Here is a 19,530-nt window from a genome sequence, read left to right on the forward strand (position 1 = left end):
ACATGTAGGAGAACATCTGTTGTCCAATCTTACACATGGTGATTAAGGCAAATAGACTGTTTGGTCCCAGCTCTCGTTGAACGCATGTGAAAACCCATCTTGCAGCCGTAATGGTTGCTTTTCCAGGACTGTTACAAAGGCTTTGACTCCTCAGAGTTGAGAGAGAGAGAGAGACATAGGTCATATATTAAATGCTTAGCATGCTTTCTCCATGAAAAAAATAAGGATTAAATATATACACAAGAGGTTCCATGAATCAGTAAACATAAAAAAAAACCAATATTTTCAATTATATTTTATATTTTGCAAACACACACACATAAACCTACAAGCCGTCTACCATTAATTAAATTTTTTTAGAAGGTGTAGTCCATATTAACAAAGGCAAAGGATCAAGTTAGTTAAATACTTTTCAGAATGTTAAAGCTTTTAAGAAACCTGGATGCTTATACTAGTGATGGGACAATTCTCCATGTTACTCTGTGTAACTAAAGCAAAAATGTTGATTCTGCCTTTATGTTTTTCTTTTACCGATTCTCTTGTCTGTAATTCCCTGTTCAGCTCTTCCTAGAAATTAAACTTAATTCCTTTCACTCTGAAGGTGTAGAGAGCTCTTTCTAACCTTCAATAAATTTTCAATAATGCATTTCAATAATGATGTGTATACTCATGTGTAACAGAAAGGAAACTCTGGAATATAGTTCAAAAGCTGAATGAGAAAGGCACAGAAATGAACCAGTCTGGAAAGCTGAATAGATGATGGCAAGTGTGGAATGTCCATTAAAGGGCTTCTTAGGATTCTTAGGAAAGTTGTATTTGGTCAATTTTTAAAATTCCCTCTTGTTATCTTCAAACCTCCAGGAGAATTCTGTTTATCATTATGCACTGCTTGTCTTTATTGAGGGGAATTAAGGGACAGATAAAACCTTCACAAATAATGGGCACTGACTGGCTCTACTTATGAAAACCTGCTCTGGAAAAGAAAGGGTCATAGTCTTCATATTATAACACAGGTTTCCTGTCATCTGCTCTGCCCCTTGTCCTCTGGTTTTCTCTCAACCATTGTGTACGTGGGTTTTGAAGAAAAGGTTTAGAACCTGCCAGAATTATGGTGCAGTGTATCTTTATATGTAAATTTGAAAGCTGTGCCACTATTCCGAGTTAATGATAAAAAATTTTTTATACCCCAGGTCCACACTAATATAAGAGAAATGAAAATATAAAAGAAACTAATCATGGGGGCTCCTGGGTGGCGCAGTCGGTTGAGCGTCCGACTTCAGCCAGGTCACGATCTCGCGGTCCGTGAGTTCGAGCCCCGCGTCGGGCTCTGGGCTGATGGCTCAGAGCCTGGAGCCTGTTTCCGATTCTGTGTCTCCCTCTCTCTCTGCCCCTCCCCTGTTCATGCTCTGTCTCTCTCTGTCCCAAAAAATAAATAAACGTTGAGAAAAAAAAATTAAAAAAAAAAAAAGAAACTAATCATTATTGAATGTCCATCATGTAGTATTAATCACCTTCCATAATCGTGGACCGGAAAGATTAAAAAACTACAACCAGTTTGGGTGACAAGTCAAACCCAGTGGGTTTTATGTAGTAATTTCAGTTTTGCCTGCTCAAGATACTGCCGTATCTCGTTTTTATTTGTTCCTTTGAGGAACTCCACAATTCCTTGTGGTTTAAAGTACCAGTGCATCCCATGATCCCACTTGTAGAACACCACCTCCCCCTGCTAGGTCCCCTCAACAAAGCAAAGCATACTCCTGTGTGATCAGTCAGAGCTGTCTCTGAATTTGCTTGAATTAGCAAGGGAGATTGATTGGCTGAGCCACTGCAAGTAGGACAGAATGAGAAAATCATAAAAAAAGCAAACAGAGAAAAGTAGATGTGAGACGTGTCAGGGAGAAAGAGAGGTCCTGGTTGACTTGACTCTTAACAGAACTAACTTTATGGGCACGTAACCTTACAGCCACATAGGATTCTGAACTGGCACATAAGGTTTAATGATTTGCTGTAGCCATCTTGAAATTCTTAATGATTTTTAAACAAGGGCATCTTGCTTTTTTCATTTTGTAAATTATGTAGCCAGTTCTGGTCTCCGGGTCCAGTTTCTGACATGTGGTTCCTTCTACTATGTGAACTTCCTTAGTGTTTTTCTCTGCTTTGTAGGAAAATAAAATGTCCTTCCGTGCTTGAGCTAGTTTGAGTTGAGAATTTGTAACTTGCAATGGAAACAGTAGTGACAAACGTCTTCAGACCTGCACTTCCTATCAGTCCTCAGGTTGTGGTACCAACAAATCCTGGTTATTTGTGAAGAATAAATTATTCACTTATGAATGATTTATGACACAGTTTTAACACTAAATCTTGTTTTCCTGCCATCTGTCATGACTTTAACTGACTTCACGGCATCAATTAGATAGTCCATGGAATGAAAACTAATGTTAACTATTCCTAAATATAATATTTCAGTATGTAATATTTTAATATATAATGTAAATACTTAAAATATGTTTTCAAAACTAGAAATGTGTATGATAGTTATACAGCATGTAGCAAATGCATGCGAGGGAAAAATTATTACGTGTTTAGAATGTTTTCCAGTTTATAAAATGCTTTTACACACAATATGTTACTGTAAGAAGTCCTCTATTTTGAAAGGGATCACTGGGCCATTGATGGATAAACCATCTGCCTGGTAATGGGTATGTTTTCACATTTGAATATTCGGAAACAAGTGAAAATAGCATCTCACTGCCATATAAAAGCATGACTTTATATGAAAAGCTGAATCTGAAAATCAGTTTGTGGTACTGGTCATCAGAAGGTAGTACATATACAGAGAAGCAGAGAAAAATCCATCTCTATCAACCAAAACAACAGAAGGGATCAGGTGATGATTTATCAAAACAGATCTCAAATACAGGGATGCTTTCAACTGGAAGAGTAAAAGCAAGGACGACATGGGCAAAACGCAAGAAATCACATGTAGTAATTAGATGAGAAGGAACACCCACGCCTGGGTGACACAGTTGGTTAAGTGACCAACTCTTGATTTCAGCTCAGGTCATGATCTCACGGTTCGTGGGATGGAGCCCCGCACCTGGCTCTGTGCTGCCAGCGTGAGCCTACTTGGGATTCTCTCTCCCCCCTCTCTCTGCCCCTACATCTTCCTCTCTCAAAATAAATAAATAAACATGAAAAATTATTAAAAAAAAAAAAGAAAAAGAACATGTACTTCACATTCTGAAATATTAACATGAGGTCCTGTGTTGTGAAACTTCACTTCAGTAGGTTCGGTGGAACTAGAATTACTATTTAATTTCGAAAAGCATGTGGGCAAATTTACTAAGGTCAGAAATACATGGCTATAAAAGTAAATAGACCAGGCCTGAACAGTAAGGTTTCACACAGACTTGATGGAGGACACATACACGTTGCCACAGTTTTGGGGTTTTATCTGCCAAAACGGTTCTGGTCTAGACTGTTCTGGGTGTTCTTCTTCGCAGAGGACTTCCACAGAGGCTTCCCCCGTGTGGCAGCCCAGCGTCCCAGCGTCCTCCATGGCTCTCCTTATTTCTTCCTTCCCCAGAGCAGTCTGCCCTTGCCCGAGACCATGATTCAGGAAACGAGTAAGGTGTGGCTCTCCCTTGTCGTGGCGTAAGCAAAGAGAGGATGTTTTATTTTTTTTACTCCGGCTCACTCCCTCCTGTTAGGAAGAGGTGGAAATTAGGTATAGGGACTCATCTAACTGAGAGAGGTGAGGAAGAGAGTTATAGAAATGGCAAGACCTTAAAATGAATTCAGGATTTAGTAACCATCTGAAGGACAATGGCAGATGGTAAGTTTAGAGGTGTACAAATATAATAGGAGGAGGTCAGATGAATTTCGATAGCAATTGCGGAAGAAGTGCGTGATCGTTTTGAAGAATAAAGAAGAGAAGAGAAACCATATGGTGAGATGATAATTAGGCTCCAGTGTTTGCCTTTAAGAAAAGAAAAACCTTGGAAACTTATTTATGAAGACACAGCCTAAGGTAAAAGAAAAGATTTATTGGAAAAGAAAAGAAAGACAGATGACCATCTAGGTCTAAGTTGCAGAGTTTTGGAGAGATTTTACCATAAAATTAAAACTAAGGGAAATGAAGACAGGAAATATATAGTAATTTAAACAATACAGAACTATGAATCAGGCTGCCTTATTATAGGAATAATAGAATAGGACTGAGAAATGGAACAGAGTTCTCAAAGAAATTACTTGTAAAAAGTAATCAAAAACATTTTGACACTGACAATAAATGAGTGAATTCTGTACTTATTACAATTCAAATCTGTCCTTTATGTCCAGGAGGAAAACAAACATTTTCTTAGAGTGCAGAGAAAAGTCTCTGTTGAGTATGGGTGACCAGAGAAGCGTATAAACTCAGAAATCACTCCATTGCCTCTGTTAGGTCTGACTTTGTTTCTTTTAAGGTCAGCTGAATTCTGAAGTTTCATTCAATGAAGCAGCTAGTCGACATGTCTTTCTGCCGCCCATTCTCTCTAGTCCAGGCTCTATTGCTATGCTGGTGTGTGACAGTTTCTGCTTTGAAAGGTTTCTCCTGCTATTCTTTTGAGGTAGTGGAGGGGTGTGGACAGAGCGGCTGCATGTTAAACAGGAGGAGTGAGGAGTCCATCACGTAACCTTCGCCGAGTGCTGTGGCTGCAGCCTGCAGAGTGCAGGGAGGGATCAGAGTGGAGTCTGAGGAAGCCGACTGAGGCTGCCTCCACCATGAGGTTGAGCAGGGGGCAGAGCTTGATCTGAGGCAGGGCAATAGCGTGGAGGGAATGGATTTGTCGGGGATGAAGGAAGAGGATTCGGCAGGATTTCGAGACTGGATGTGAAATGGGGCAAGTGTCTGCTTAGACAACAGGGTAGGCTGTGTTGCTATTCATCGAGGTGAGCTCATGGGGTGAGAGGCACATAGAGAAAATGCTGAGTTCACTTTTGTATGTGGTGGATTTTAGGTGTCTGTTGGATAGTGTCATGATTTTCTCTTTTCCCATGCTGACCATCACACTCTTGATGGGTATTTTTCTTTACATGGATTAATTAATAAACTCTTGAAGTCAAAGTTATCAGTCCTGTAACCCAGAAACAACAACAACATCAACGTCCCATTATCTGCTAATTTAATTAGTTCACTTTTGAAGAGGCAATCTTATTTCATTTCTCCTTTCCAGATTTTGAGGTGCTGCTCACTGTTCTCACCCTATATCCTCTTGACTTGGGTGTAATTGGTCAAGAGAAGGAAAAGTCAAAGAACTTTCAGAATTTCTGCCTGCAATCCTGAAGAACAGTGTGGTGCTGGCAAACACTGGCAATTGGAAATGGAATTGTGAGAGATTCAGTTTTGTTAGATGCTGAAATTAGGATGATCCAAGGAGAACTGTGATTTCACAGAATGGCAGACTGGATGGGACTTTCAAGGGGAAGAAAAATTAACAGGTAGTGATTATATAATGTGTACTAGGCACTTTGCTAGAACTCTCTCATATATGATACCTCAATTAATCTTTTTTTAAAATTAATTTATTTATTTTGAGAGAGAGAGAGAGAGCGCGCATGACTGCACATGTGCACGAGTGGGGTAGGGACAGAGAGAGAGAATCCCAAGCAGGCTCTGCACTGACAGAGCAGAGGCTGATGCCGGGCTTGATTTCACTAACTGTGAGATCATGACCTGAGCCGAAATCAAGAGTCAGATGCTTAACTAACTGAGCCACCCAGGCACCCTCAATTAATCTTGATAACATACTTGCAAGTTATTTCTCCTGTTTCGTAAATGGAAATAAATATCCTTAGAGAATCAGTTATTCAGTGGGTTATTAGAGCATTTTGAATAAAGGAAGAAGGATGATAACGCCCTTGGTGCCCTATACCAAAGGTATGAAAATTGGTTTCCAGGGGGAAAAAAAAGTCTCTTTTAATATATAAAACACTGATATACATATAAAGTATTATATACATATATATATATATATATATATATATATATATATATGGAACCTAAACAAATATACAGTATATCTGAGGTATTAACATTTCATGAGGGGTATAAGGAAAAATGTCTGCAATAACTTTAAAGGGGGTGATAATAAAAGGTTGAAAAACACTGATGTAGACACATTTCATTTAATAAAACTTTTACCCTTTTTTTCCCTTTTTTGCAGAATTCCTTTTTGTTTTACATGAAAGCTGATGTTACACAATAATTCATACAATAGGTAAAAACAGTGTTGGTTGAAGTGTCACTGGGGAGAAGGCCCAGAAACATACCTTTCCTGATGCCTTTTCCCTCACCTCCTGTGGTAGCCCTTGAGGTGCTGATATGAAGCTTAGAGCTCTGAGAATCTTACTTGGGATATCGGAGGGACACAATTTAACCTCTTTATTAAGAAGCAAATGAGTGAACAGAGGCAAGCTTGTAATGCGTAAGCATGAATTTCTATGGTGATTGTATTATTCACACAACAGGGAACTGAATCAGGCCTTCTATCCTGAGGCCTACTACAGAGGTGAGATGCAAGGAGTCAGTAAGAGAAAGAAAAGCCCAAGTGGAGGTCAGGAAGAGAGTGTTTAGAGAAAAAAGTGAGGAGAGATGTTCAAGAAGGATATCGTCATGAGGAAAAAAAAAACTGGGGGGAACTGTGTATGGTGACAGATGTTAACTCCAGTTAATTCAGTGAACATTTCACAATATATACAAATATCTAATCATTATGTTGTATACCTGAAACTAATACAATGTTACATGTCAATTATATCCCCCCCAAATAAATTAATTGAAAAATGGATACTGTCATTATCAGTAGTAAATGGAGAGGTTACCAAGGAATGAGAAAGCAGATCTGGCAGTGTGAAGTTCTCTGGTGATTTGTGAGCGCAGTTTCAGAATCGTGTATGGGCAGAGCTTGGCTTCCCAGGAAACCAGATATTTAAGACACCATCAGCAAATAGGTAAGGATGCTAACTTTGCTAACTGTTGCAGCTAATTACCCACCCTTCCATGATTGGACAGAAATGTCAATGCGTTCCTTACAGCAAAATGAGAAAACAGTTTTTAGTCTATTGTGTCAAGATGGGTTCAGCTAAAGAATTAGAACGCAGAGAAAACAATGCACAAAATGGATGTCTTCAGGACAGACCTCAATAAAGACAGGTTTTCTGTAATTTGATTTTATCAAATGTCTGGAACACAGAAATTCACCTGAGGATAAAAAAGGGAAAACATATATGATGATGAGATAGAGACATAGATGAAGGAAAAAGAAAACTTGAGGATCTCTATTGAGCACCATAGAATTCTTCTACCTTCTGTTACATGCATTTTTAGCTTTGAGTGACATCATTGCTATTTGCTATTGTCAGACAAATTATTATCCAACTGACTCAACAAATTATATTTGGGCTTTAGTAATTGTGCTTTAGTATGAGGGAATTAAACTGTAATCTTACAAGAGTCTTAGTAATTACTTAATTCCTTTTTTGCTATTTGTTTCAAACAATGGGAGTGTGATCCAGTAGTGACATCTAACACTTTCAACTGAACCTTAGTTAAGTGTCTCACACTAATAGGAATATTCCTGTTCTCCTTTACACAGCTCTATCATCTACAAACATGGGCAGATTAATTTTCTAATCAAAACATTCTAGGAAACTATTAAGCATGACATTAAACTGTGTTATACTAATTATATTCCCTATGAAGAATTTCTATCTGAACTTACAGCATAAGACCCTAGAGAAAACTGATCAGAGCACAAATTGCTCAACTGTGTTTTAAGAAGAATCACATATCCATTTAAGAATTTTGCTTTTCATCCCTACCTTAAATCGACTCTGTTCTCCACAGTGATTCATTATGGTGGCAAGATCTTGTTGACCTTGTTAAACAGATTTTGTTAAAGGTGTTAAAGCCCGTGTAGGTATGTACCATGGCAAAGGGAAGTATTTAACTCTATTTTGAACATTTGTCCAAAAGTAGTATTTGCTTCTTACTAGCATACTACTCTCATCGGACAACAAGAAATAACTGAATATAATTAATTGTGATATACCAAGGGGTGGAGATCATTTTGCAGGGGTCAGAAGACAATTTTCTGTAAAGAACCAGACAGTAAACAGTTTAAGTTTTGCAGGCAAGATGCTCTCTGTCACAACTACTCTGGTCTATAGTTGTACAGGAAAGGCAGCTTTGGACAATAGGTAAGAGAATGGGCATAGCCATATTCCAACAGCATTTTATTTGCAAAAATTAGCTGGCAGATCAAAACCACAGTGAGATACTACTTCACAGCCACTAACGTGGCTAGATTAAAAAAGCCAGGTTAGAAAAATGTTGGTGATGATATGGTGAAATTGGAGACCTCATGCTCTACTGGTGGGAACGTAAAATGGTGCAGCCACTTTGGTAAATCTGGAAGCTCTTCAGACATAGAGTTACCATTTGACCCTGCAGGTCCTCTTCTAAGCATATATCTAAGAGAAATGAAAACTTATGTCCACATAAAACTGTGTAAATGAATATTTATAGAAGCATTATTTATAATAGCCAAAAGAAACAACCCAAATGTCCACCAACTGATGAATATCTAAACAAAAGGTGGTATATCCGTACTATGGAATATTACTCAGCCCTTCAGGGATATTTGGCTGTCTTGGGAAATTTTGGCGCCATCTAGTGGCTGAAATAAGGAATGCTGCTAAACATCCTAGGATGCACAGGATGGCCTCCCCTCACCCTCCCATAACAAAGAATTATCAAGCTTAAAATGTCAATAGGGCTGAACTTGAGAAACCCTGGTGTACATATGTACATTATATGATTAGCATTTGTGCATATGATTTGCGTATCAGCATTCTGTGCATATGATTTGCTTTCTCTCCATCTTACATTATATTATAAAACAGCAGCAGTTTAAACTAAGACCAACAAGCATATGGAGAATGCAGAAGTAGCCAGGCCTCAAAACCAGCTGGGCAAGCAGCAGTAGTATACTTTGCTCATGAATTTGAAATGAAGGTGCAAAGTCAGTGCTAATGGCCAGATAATGATTCTAACACCCTGTGATTAAGTACAAAGTGCTAGGGAACTTTCGTATAATGAGGTATACCCCAGCTGAGTCAGGTGGTAAAGCAATAGAGAAAGTAGTAAAGTTACATAAATTGGCTTTGAATTAGGCTTGTGATTATGCTTCTTGTCTTAATCCGTTGACCGCTTGGAAAGCATGAACAACAAAGAGCTGAATTTGTAATTTTTTTGTAGAGCTTTTGTAGAACTACAAAATTGTAGAAAAATTTTGTTGAAAGAAGGAAATAGGGTGTTTTCTTTTGTTGTTGTTTCTTGGCTCTCTGCCTCTGTATTACTTTAAGGGAGAGAAGGAAAATGCATGAGATAAGAGAGAATGAAAGAAAGTGGAAGGCAAGTGGAGGGAAGGGAACAGATTTTATTATTAATAAAAAAAAAAATGTTTAGGGCACCTGGGTGGCTTGGTCGGTTAAGTGTCTGACTTCACCTCAGGTCATGATCTCACAGTGTGTGGGTTTGAGCCCTGCGTTGGGCTCTGTGCTGACAGCTCAGAACCTGGAACCTGCTTAGGATTCTGTGTCTCCCTCTCTCTATGCCCTTCCCCAACTCTCACTCTGTCTCTGTCTCTGTCTCTCTCTCAAAAATGAATAAACATTAAAAAAAATTTTTTTAAAAAGGGGGTTGTCATCCTCTCTCTCACTTTAAAAAAAAAAAGTTAAAGTCATCCTAAAAGGAAATTAATTATTTCACTTTTCCTTACATGCGACTTAATAGCTCAGAGTGGTCTCGATGCCAATAAATAAAGATATTTTGGAGGAATGGAAAGAGTTAAGGGAGCTATCCCCAAAGTTCCTATGTTTTGTTAAAAATTTGATACGAAACATTTCTTTTTATTTATTTTTTAGTTTTGTGAGGGAGAGAGAGAGAGAGAGGCAGAGAGAGAGAGGGAGACAGAGGATCCAAAGCAGGCTCTGTGCTGGCTACAGAAATCCTGATGTGGGGCTTGAACTCATGAATCACGAGATCATGACCTGAGCTGAAGTTGGCTGCTTAACCAACTGGGCCACTCAGGCACTCCATGAAACATTTCTGATAAACAAAAAAATTATAGAAAATAGTAAAATAGACAGAAATATACCCATTGCTGAGATTAAATACTTGTTAATATTTTGCTAGATTTACTTCTGATCTTTCCTTTTAAATAAATAAAACATTACAGCTACTTCAGCTATAAACTTTCAGCTTTAATTCCTCATCTCTTCTTTCATTCCTCTCTGGAAGTAGGTGGTTTTGGGGCATATTTCCCTTGTGCTTTTACACACACACACACACACACACACACACACACACTATGTATACATATACATATATCTTTATATGTATGTATTTGCCACTTGATTTTTCTCTTTATTATTGAGCTATATCTACATGTAGATCTAGTTATTTGGATACAATATAGGATTCTACCGTATAATAAACCTCTGTGTGTTTTATTCTTTCCATGACTGCAGGATGGTTAAATAGTGTTCAAGAAGTATCTTTGTATGGGCATCTTTGGGCTTCTGCAGGGACCCATGTAGATGAGGAAGTGCAGGGTCACAGATACACGGACGTTCAGTTCACGTTTACTAGGTGTCACCAAGTTGCTGTCCAAAGTGGCTATACCAGTTTTGCACTCGTCATCTTTGTAGGAATCCATAAATTTTGGCCAAAACTTGGTGCCAAGAGACTTTGTACTGTTTACCAATCTGAGAAGGGTAAAACGGTACCTCATACAATTGTCATTAAAAAAAAAAAATAGACTGAGAATGATCCATCCCTTCCCTCAACTTTTCACACCTTTCTCTCTTAGATAGTCATGAAGAGTGAATCGTCACAACAATTGCAATAGTAATTGTCTGGATTTGAGACTGAGCAGAAATGATAAAGGAAAGACACACATTTTTGGATTCCAAGCTTCTGGAGTCCTGCCTATTGTCTCCATAAGTTTAGTCCCAACCCTGTGCACCGAGCCTGGCACAAGGAGCGTGTCCAAAACTGTTGCTCAGTGGGATGTATCATCTTCTTGCGGGGGTGTCAGAATGGGAAGCAGTGCATGCGACTGTGAAGTTTAAGTAATAAACAAGTTAAAAATGTATTTTTAAAAATGTAAAACGTAGAGAAAAGCGTTTTCACAGAGACATTGCAGTTGCAATTGATTTCTGAGAAAAATTCCAGAGTGATCTATGTGAAACCTGAAAATTAATTATAATAACTTCTGTTTATTTGTACATAGTACTCTTCTACATGCCAAGGACTTGAGAAAGAAAAGAGCAGTCCCTCACATCAGGTAACTAGTCTGACACTTACAGCAAGGGCTCAATGTTTTTAAAAGCTAGCCTGACACTCACAGCTAAGCCATGTTGTTCCCTTATAGACATAAACAATCTCACAGAACACCAAAATCAGATAAGGGCACTTGACCTTGCTGTTGTTTGTGCATAGATAAAATTGCAAGTGGTTTTGGGTCTTGTTTTGTCTCTCTTCAAGGCAGAGTGCCCTTATCTCATAGATATCTCTGAACAACTCCACTTGTTCAACTACAGGTCTTTCTCCTGGTGGTCTTTGGTGGGAGACGCTTTCACAGACATTTCTATCTCATTTAAGCCTGTTAGCTATTATTATTATTATTATTATTATTATTATTATCCCCTTTTGCAGATGGGAAGGCAAAGAAAGAAAGTTTAATGTCATCTACATCAGATAGCCCGTAAATGACAGGGATAAAACCTGCCACCTGGGTCTAGTGGTCATTAAGACCTCATGAATTACTTCAGTTCTCCGGACCCTGCTGTTCTCCTGGGTTTCCCCCTAAAGATTAGGTGCTCTTTGAAGAAGGAGACTGGCACAGAAAGTCTGGTAGAGTAAAAACAAATAGACATTAAAAAACAAAAGAAAATCCAATGACTATAGCCTGAGGCTTACTTGCTAGTAAGGTCCCTCTTCTGAACCTCTGTGCCAATCTTCCCAGTTACTTGTTTCTTGTCCCCAAATCAGTACTGCATGTTTACCAGTCTTGGCCCACACCACCTCTCTGTAGTCAGAAGTTGGATAACTTAAGGCAAGAGTTCAAAGGAAAAGATGACTTTAAAAGGGGGAAAAACACAGTGTTGTGTGGGAAAACCCTAATCTCGAGGCTTGCCCTTCGGCATACATAGCAAACTCACTCGCATGGTTTCAGCTCAAGGCCCTTCACTGCAGGCTCTTGGAAGTTTTCGGCTCTATGCTCTTGAGTGCTCTTGGCCTTGCTTCCAGCTCTGAATGCCTCACATCTGATGTCTTGCCACTCTTGCCTGCCTAGTGAAAATCCATGGACTCTTACTTAAGCCTTTCCAGCTCTGCTCCTTCAGATTTAATATTCCCCCTCTTTGTTCTCAATGAGCCTTTAAAACAACTGCTATACATTTGTGTTATTTTGTTATTTGTGTAAGGGTTTGTGAAGCACAGATGTGAGCTCCTTAAGGACGTGGCCTAGACCTTTCTGATTTGTAGTGGGCTCCTCTACCACTCCAGATAGGGCTCTCAGCAGTTGGGTACTCAGCAGGAGCTCGGTACATCCAGGCAACATACTCTCGGAGCGTTCTGATTGCTGTTGTTCTCACCTGCCTTTCAAGGGCAGATCCTAGAACTACTTTTCCCAGTGGCCATCGCACCAGGGCGTCCCGAGTGGGGCAAGAGAGGGTTAGCAGATGATTTCACATTCCAACGCTGCTCGAATGGTGGTGCAGAGGGTCTCGCTTGCCTTTCAGCTTAGCAAGAGCCGGTTCTCCAAATTCCAAATAAACGCAGACAGGTAACTTCCTAATAGGTTTTCCGCGCTTTCGCGACCTAATCCCGCCCTTGCCTTTAAGGTAGCTGCCACGGCTGAGTGGCGAAATGAACGGGCGGCACAGCCAATCATGTTTCGTTCTGCCCGGAAAAGGCGGATCCCGGGAATGTCTTTGACGAAGGGGCGCGGGATTGGCGGGTCCCGAGCCGTCAGCCGTGGCGGGAGTTTTCGGATGTGTTGGCGGTGGCCCCGGCAGCAGCAGTTGGGCTGAGCTGGGCCCGCACGGCTGGCGGCGGAACCGGGAAGGCTAATCCGCCGCAGATTTCCGCGCTCACAGCTTGTGGCTTGCATTTCAGTCGCCTTCTTTCCGTCCCCGAGAGCTGCGCAGAAAGATGGATCGGCACCGGCCTCGGCTGCACCACCCGAAGCAGGGCTCGGCCGCCGGGGCCCCCTACCCCTCCTCAGCCTCGCTCCGTAGCTGCCGGGAAAGCAAGATGCCGGGCCGGAAGGGCCCTCAGCACCCTCCGCCCAGCGGCGCGGAGGAACCTGGAGAGAAACGCCCCAAGTTTGTAAGTTTCGCCTGGAGCTTTGGTGGGGCAGGTCCTGCAGGGCCGAAGGGCTGCGTCTCAGGTCCCAGGATCCTTCAATTTCATGAAACTCTGACTTGGCGGACAGCCGAGTGGGTGGGTGGGTCCACGGTGTAAACAGGAATGGGTCGGGGGCTACATTTTGTTCTAGATTGCTAGAGCTTCCAGTCTCCTAATAGATTTACGACGACAGGGTCCAGTTGGACCCACTGCCAAATACACTCACTGGTCACTGTGTTGCCCCACATTTGTTCTGGCTGACATGAAAAGCAGTTCAAATGTGAATGTATTGACGTCACCTAGGTGAACCTTGCATTTTTTTGAGTCGAACTTCTCCCCACCCTTCTGGCTTCCGAGGGGATGAGACATAGCAAAGTGAACTTTTAGGGGGTAGTATTTCTTTTTCTGCTGTAATTTTCCAAGGAGAAACAACAGGTTTTAAAACTTGGCGGGCTATGTAGTCACTGCTAAGGAATGTTTTGTTTATATTGGAAAGAAACTCGCTATTCTGGTTGCTTCTCTTACTTTAACACCCAAGGGAGATGTCATGATCAGCGGTTTGTGAATCTTTTTGTTGGTGTCCACTAGTGAAAGAATAGGCAGTGATGACTGCTTTGTAAAAATGTGTGTAAATAAATCACAGAAGGTTAATAGATTTGGGATAAATCTAACAATTGAAAATTTAATATTTGACCCCTCCATTTAATTAGGAATATGGAGTTATGGAATATAACTTTTTCAGTTTTAGGCACCGTTATACAACACAGCATGTGCCTTCTGTGAACAAATAAATCTCGTTAGGAATTTAAGTCAGGATACATACCTTAAGGGAATAGACATTTGTGGAGCAGGAGTGAGTTGCTAACAATTAAAAGTAATGGTTGAATAAAACTGGGAGCAGAGCTATGAGATGTATCAGAATACTGAAAATGAGGGACAACATGGATTAATTTTTCTAAATTAAGTAGCAAGAGGGCCATAGGACTGGCAGAATTTGCAGGAGGGTCAACTATGTTGTTGATTGTTTTGTTGGTAGAGTTGAGTTAAATTGGCGAGGCAGGATTCTAGCCAATATGAGAAGAATCCTGGGGCAATTACTTTTCTTCCTTTTAGAGTCTTTTGCTTGGGTTAATGATGTCATTCCATTTTGTTTCTTCTATGCTCCAGAATACATGAGGTATTTTGGATTTTCGTTTGGATTTTCTGTGACTTCCAGCAAGGAGGTTATGAAAACAGAAGTGAAATAATTAATATTTAGGTTTAGTTTCATTGAAGGATGTATCTACATGATTTGGATTCTAGCTCTTCTCTAGCTCTAGTTTTTCATTTCTTAAGTATGTTGTTTTTATATTTTTTTAATTTTTATTTATTTTTGAGAGAGAGACAGAGCGTGAGCGGGGAGGGGAAAGAGGAGGAGACACAAAATCTGAAGTAGGCTCCAAGCTGTCCATGCAGCTTGAACTCAAATACAATGAGATCATGACCTGAGCCAAAATCAGACACTTAACTGACTGAGCCACCCAGGTGCCACTCTTAAGTATGCTAAAAGGGTTATTGTAAAGATGAAAAGACCTCTAAAAGCAATACTTTGAAGCTTTAAAGTTAATAAACATATCTAAAAATACAGTTTGTTTTTATTTTTTATTTTTTTAATGTTTATTTATTTTTGAGAGGGAGAGAGAGCACGTGAGAGGGGGACAGAGGATCCAAAGCAGGCTCTGTGCTGAGCCACCCAGATGCACCCAGTGTTTGTTTTTAGATAGGAGTCTGATTTGAATCATGTCTTCATAATTAGTTTAGAGGTAATTTGGACTGTTTGTAATCCCTGAAACTAATTTAGATACTTACAGTTTCTTTAGCTATATTTTCCATTTCACTAATTCTGTTATCAGAGATAACTTGCTTGGAATATTTAACTTGCTTGGATATTTAATTTAACTTGCTTGGAATATTTAACTTGCTTGGAATATTTAAGTTTAGCAATTACAGTTGCCTGTTGAACAACATGGGTTTAAACTGCACAGGTTAACTTAATGCATGGATTTATTACAGTGCAGTACTGTAAATCTGTTTTTTCTTGCTATTTTCTTAATAACATTTTCTTTTCTCTAGCTTTGTTGTAGGAATACAGTAGATAATCTATGAAATATGCCTTAATTGGTTATCAGTAAGGCTTCCAGTCCACAGAAGGCTATTGGTAGTTAAGTTTTTGGGGAGTCACAAGTTATACATGAATTTTTGGCTGTGTGAGGACTGGAGCTTCTAACCGCTGTGTTGATCAAAGTCATTTGCTATGTGACTTTTTAATCTTTATTTGATAGTTCTGTTATGTGCACTTTTTGGACTATCTACATTGATTGCACCTGATGGCTTACTACTCTCTCTTCCCATGCTTGTAAGCTCATTGCTTTATCTTAGCCTATCTTCCAAGAGGCATTATGGGCGATGCTTTTCTCAGAGTGCCACTGATTTGGGATCACCTCTACCTGAAGTAGGACTCTTAGGGGGCTTTAACAACCCTAACTCTGTTTCTGGCCTGTGTCTCAGTATGCCAGGCTGAAGGCTGCCTTCTGAGTAGCTCTTCCCAGTCAACCTATTTCACACCTGTTCTCAGTCTCACCCTAGTAACTCTTGTTTTGAGGATGGAGACCATCCCTTCCTCATGAGATCTTAGCAATGCCTCTACAAGTGACTGTTCTGTAGTTCAGTTTGCTGTACTACTAGATGTCAAGGCACTTCTTGGCTTTTGCTTGAGTTGTTGGGGGCAGCTGCTTTTGACTGGAACAAGCAACAGAGTGGTGATACGACAGGAAAGGCGATAATATAGGTGTTTAGCACATTCCACAAAGCTGCAAGCTGGTAGTAGAACTGAACGGTAAATTGGCCACTTGCTCTGTTCTTGGGTTGGAAGGCATGAGCTCTGGGGCCCACTGAAATCTTGGTTTACTTTAAGCCCTGGTAAAGCAGACCAGTCCTTGTTTCCTACTGTGTGTTTAGTCGCGAGTCTCAAGGTACTGTTGCCTTGTGTATACAAGTTTGTTGTATAGAATTTCTCCCCATAGATCTGTGTAAACAGAAATTCATCTGTTGTGAGTGTAGGACAGTTTGGCCACACAAGAAATCCACTACTTTGGGGCTGCTTGTGAACTAACCGACTTGATTTCTGTAGAAAATATGGCAAGCAGTCAGTATTGAGATGCTGAGGCTAGTAACCGGGGACAGGATGAAACCATAGGAGATTGGCAGGCCAAGGCAGGTACCTGGATGAAGGCTTTGCGAAGGTAGAGTTCAGTAGGATCATGAAGTTTTGTCCTGCCGTAGGTCACACTCATAGTACCTGAGCCTGAGTCCTGTTTCCCTTGTAGAACAGAACAAAACAGTTGCCCTACTTGACGCTGGGCACTTCAGTCCTACTCTTACGAACACACAGTGCACAAGGTGGTGGCCCCCATATCTGTGTTGAGAGCAGGATGTGTGGCTTCCGGAGAAGCCGTGGGTCAATGTTTTGACAGGAGGCCTGTATGTTTGGTGGTCCCAGTTGGCAGAGTGACTCTTCTTTTTAATTAGGAATATCCTTTAAAAGTTGTCACAGACTTTGGTGTAAATCTTGCATCTAATCTTATACTTTCCATTGAACAGATTGTTCATTATTGTTTAATTATGTCATTACTGTACCTTCAATTTTGGTTGTGAGAGATATTTCACCCTGTTCAGTAATATATATGTGTCTACCATTTTGGACATCATTACTAATAACAGTTACTTTAATAAATGAATGAAGCTCTGTTCTAGGTACCATATATGTGTGTGTGTGTGTGTGTGTGTGTGTGTGTGTGTGTGTGTGTATATATGCACCATATATATGTATATCAACTCCTTTAACCCTTACAACAACCCTATGAGGTATGTGGTATTATTAGTCTTGTTTGCTGGATGGAAAAAGCAAAATACAGAGGTTGAATTGCCTTAGGTCATACAACTGCCTGTTGCTGAGGACAGGATTTGAACCTTGGCAAGCTGTCTCCTACATTCTTAGTCACTGTCCTGTATTGCTCTTCTATGCTGTTGGGAATTTTAACCTTAAGTACAGAATTAGTGATTTCCTGATTACAGGCAGGTTGTGAGGTGGCAGGAGGAATCCAATGGGAGAACTATTGGAGGAGGGGCAACTGAAATTGGAGTAGGCATGATGGGATTAGTGCATGGCCACCTCTTGGCTTTGGGTTCATTTGAAGGCAGCTGTGGCAGGCTGAAAAATGACCCCCCCCCCCACCCCCTATAGAAGATAACCAGGTCTTAATCCCTGAAACCTGTGTATGTTGCCCGCCATTGCAACAAAAAGATTTTTAAATTAAGGGTTTTAAAATGGGGAGATTACTCTGGATTACTGGGCTGGGCCCTACATGCAAACAAACATAGGTGTCCTTGTAAGAGGGAGGCAGGGGGAAATTTGACTACAGAAGAGGAGAATGTGATGTGACTCAAAGGCAGAGGTTAGTGGTGCAGCCACAAGCCAAAGAATGCTGTCAGCTCTAAGAAACCAGAAGAAGAAAAGAACTGGTTTCCTCTAGAGCTTCTGAGGGAGAGCGGTACTGCTAACACCTTGGTTGGAGCCCAGTGAAACTGATTTCTGACTTCAGGCTTCCAGCACTGAGAGAATACATTTTTGTTCTGAGCCATTAAGTTTGTAGGAGTTTGTTTTGGCAGCCACAGGAAATGAACACAACAGGCGTAGTTATGAGGGTGACCATGTTAAAAGGTTTGGTTTACCAGTTCATCCATGTGTATTTTAGGAGAACTGTCAGATTCACCTAAATGTCTTCCTTTTGGTAACATTTTCTTTTGGACCGTGATTTGGGGGGATATAAGATAACAGTTTGGTCCTCTGGAACAGCAGCTAGAACTTGATTCCAACTTGTTCTGCTGCCTCATTTTCGAAGTTGCTAGAAAGCTGAGAAAAATGTGGAATTATTTTTGTGTGCCTTTTGAATTTATTTCTTCAGTGTGTCCTCAGCTAAAGTGATACTTTCAGTTGTGTTAGAGTTAAATTGTCAAGAATTGGAGGCAGTGTTCTTATTTGGGCACTTGAGTGTTATGTCAAAATTCCAACTAACCCATCTGACACTGAAACCTTCATAAGGTAAGATCATTTATTTTCTTCAGGCCAGTCTTTTAAGTAAATTGCCTGAATTGTCAGTAAATTGCCTGAATTACAAAAAGTAAATTTTTTTTTTTCCTGACAGAGGAAAAGAAGTTTTCTCTGTTGGTTAATATATAATTTATCAAAAGCTACCAAAATATATAAAGTGGCTTTTGGGAGTATGTTTAGCTGCTGAAAATAGATGATATATGGTAGTTATTACTTCTGGATCACTCTGGATCTTTTTTTTTTTTTTTTTTTTTTTTGTGGGTAAAAAGGGGTGGGAGTAGGGATAATTGTCTCAGATTTAGAGCAAGGCTTAATTGCTTTTTTTCAAAGACTCATGTCTTTAATTACGAAGCAAGCAAACTGACATACATTTATTACACTGTGAAACCTTGCATCTCATCTAGTCTGTCTTGTAGCAATTGCTTCTGAACAGATGTTACCTGAAACACCTTTGTGCAGTTGGTAGAATGCTAAAATTTGTCATGCTTTTATTATTGTTGTCGTGAATTAACTCTACTTTATGGCATAACTTTATTGCTGTGTCCTAGAATCTTTATATATTTATTGCCTTATAAATTGGATTTAAAATTGGCTTTTTATATAGAATGTAAATTAACATGTGTATAACTTGTTTATGCTTGCAGAATAATACAAGACAAAACTGCTATGTATTATCCGAATGTAATTGTCTTTAACTCAGCACATAGTATCCTCCAAGCTAGGCATGTCGTGAACGCCACAGAATATGCTTACTGTCACACTCTGCTTGTTTATCCCAGAAACTAATTTGACTTTTAGGTCTATAAAATATAGATTAAGCGTAACCTTTTACTTCATGGGATATTAAGGATCAAAGCATGAGCTTTCTTTGAACAGGATCTACAAAGGTAACTTTTCTCGCAGTAGCAGCAGGGTGGCATTG

At 40.0% G+C, this 19,530-nt stretch overlaps 1 protein-coding gene across 1 annotated transcript in view; it reads left to right on the forward strand.

Moving 5' to 3' along the window:
• The first annotated feature begins 13,090 nt into the window (after positions 1 to 13,090).
• The window catches only part of DIAPH3 (diaphanous related formin 3), a 508,696-nt gene continuing 502,256 nt past the window's right edge, over positions 13,091 to 19,530 (forward strand). Inside the window, exon 1 of the mRNA XM_040487410.1 lies at positions 13,091 to 13,441. Within this exon, the coding sequence (XP_040343344.1) occupies positions 13,265 to 13,441 (177 nt within the window). The 5' untranslated portion in view covers positions 13,091 to 13,264. The remainder of the gene's footprint in view (positions 13,442 to 19,530) is intronic.

Source organism: Herpailurus yagouaroundi, unplaced genomic scaffold (assembly GCF_014898765.1).
Source record: "Herpailurus yagouaroundi ecotype Mexico unplaced genomic scaffold, PumYag 164, whole genome shotgun sequence".
Lineage (NCBI taxonomy): Eukaryota > Metazoa > Chordata > Mammalia > Carnivora > Felidae > Herpailurus > Herpailurus yagouaroundi.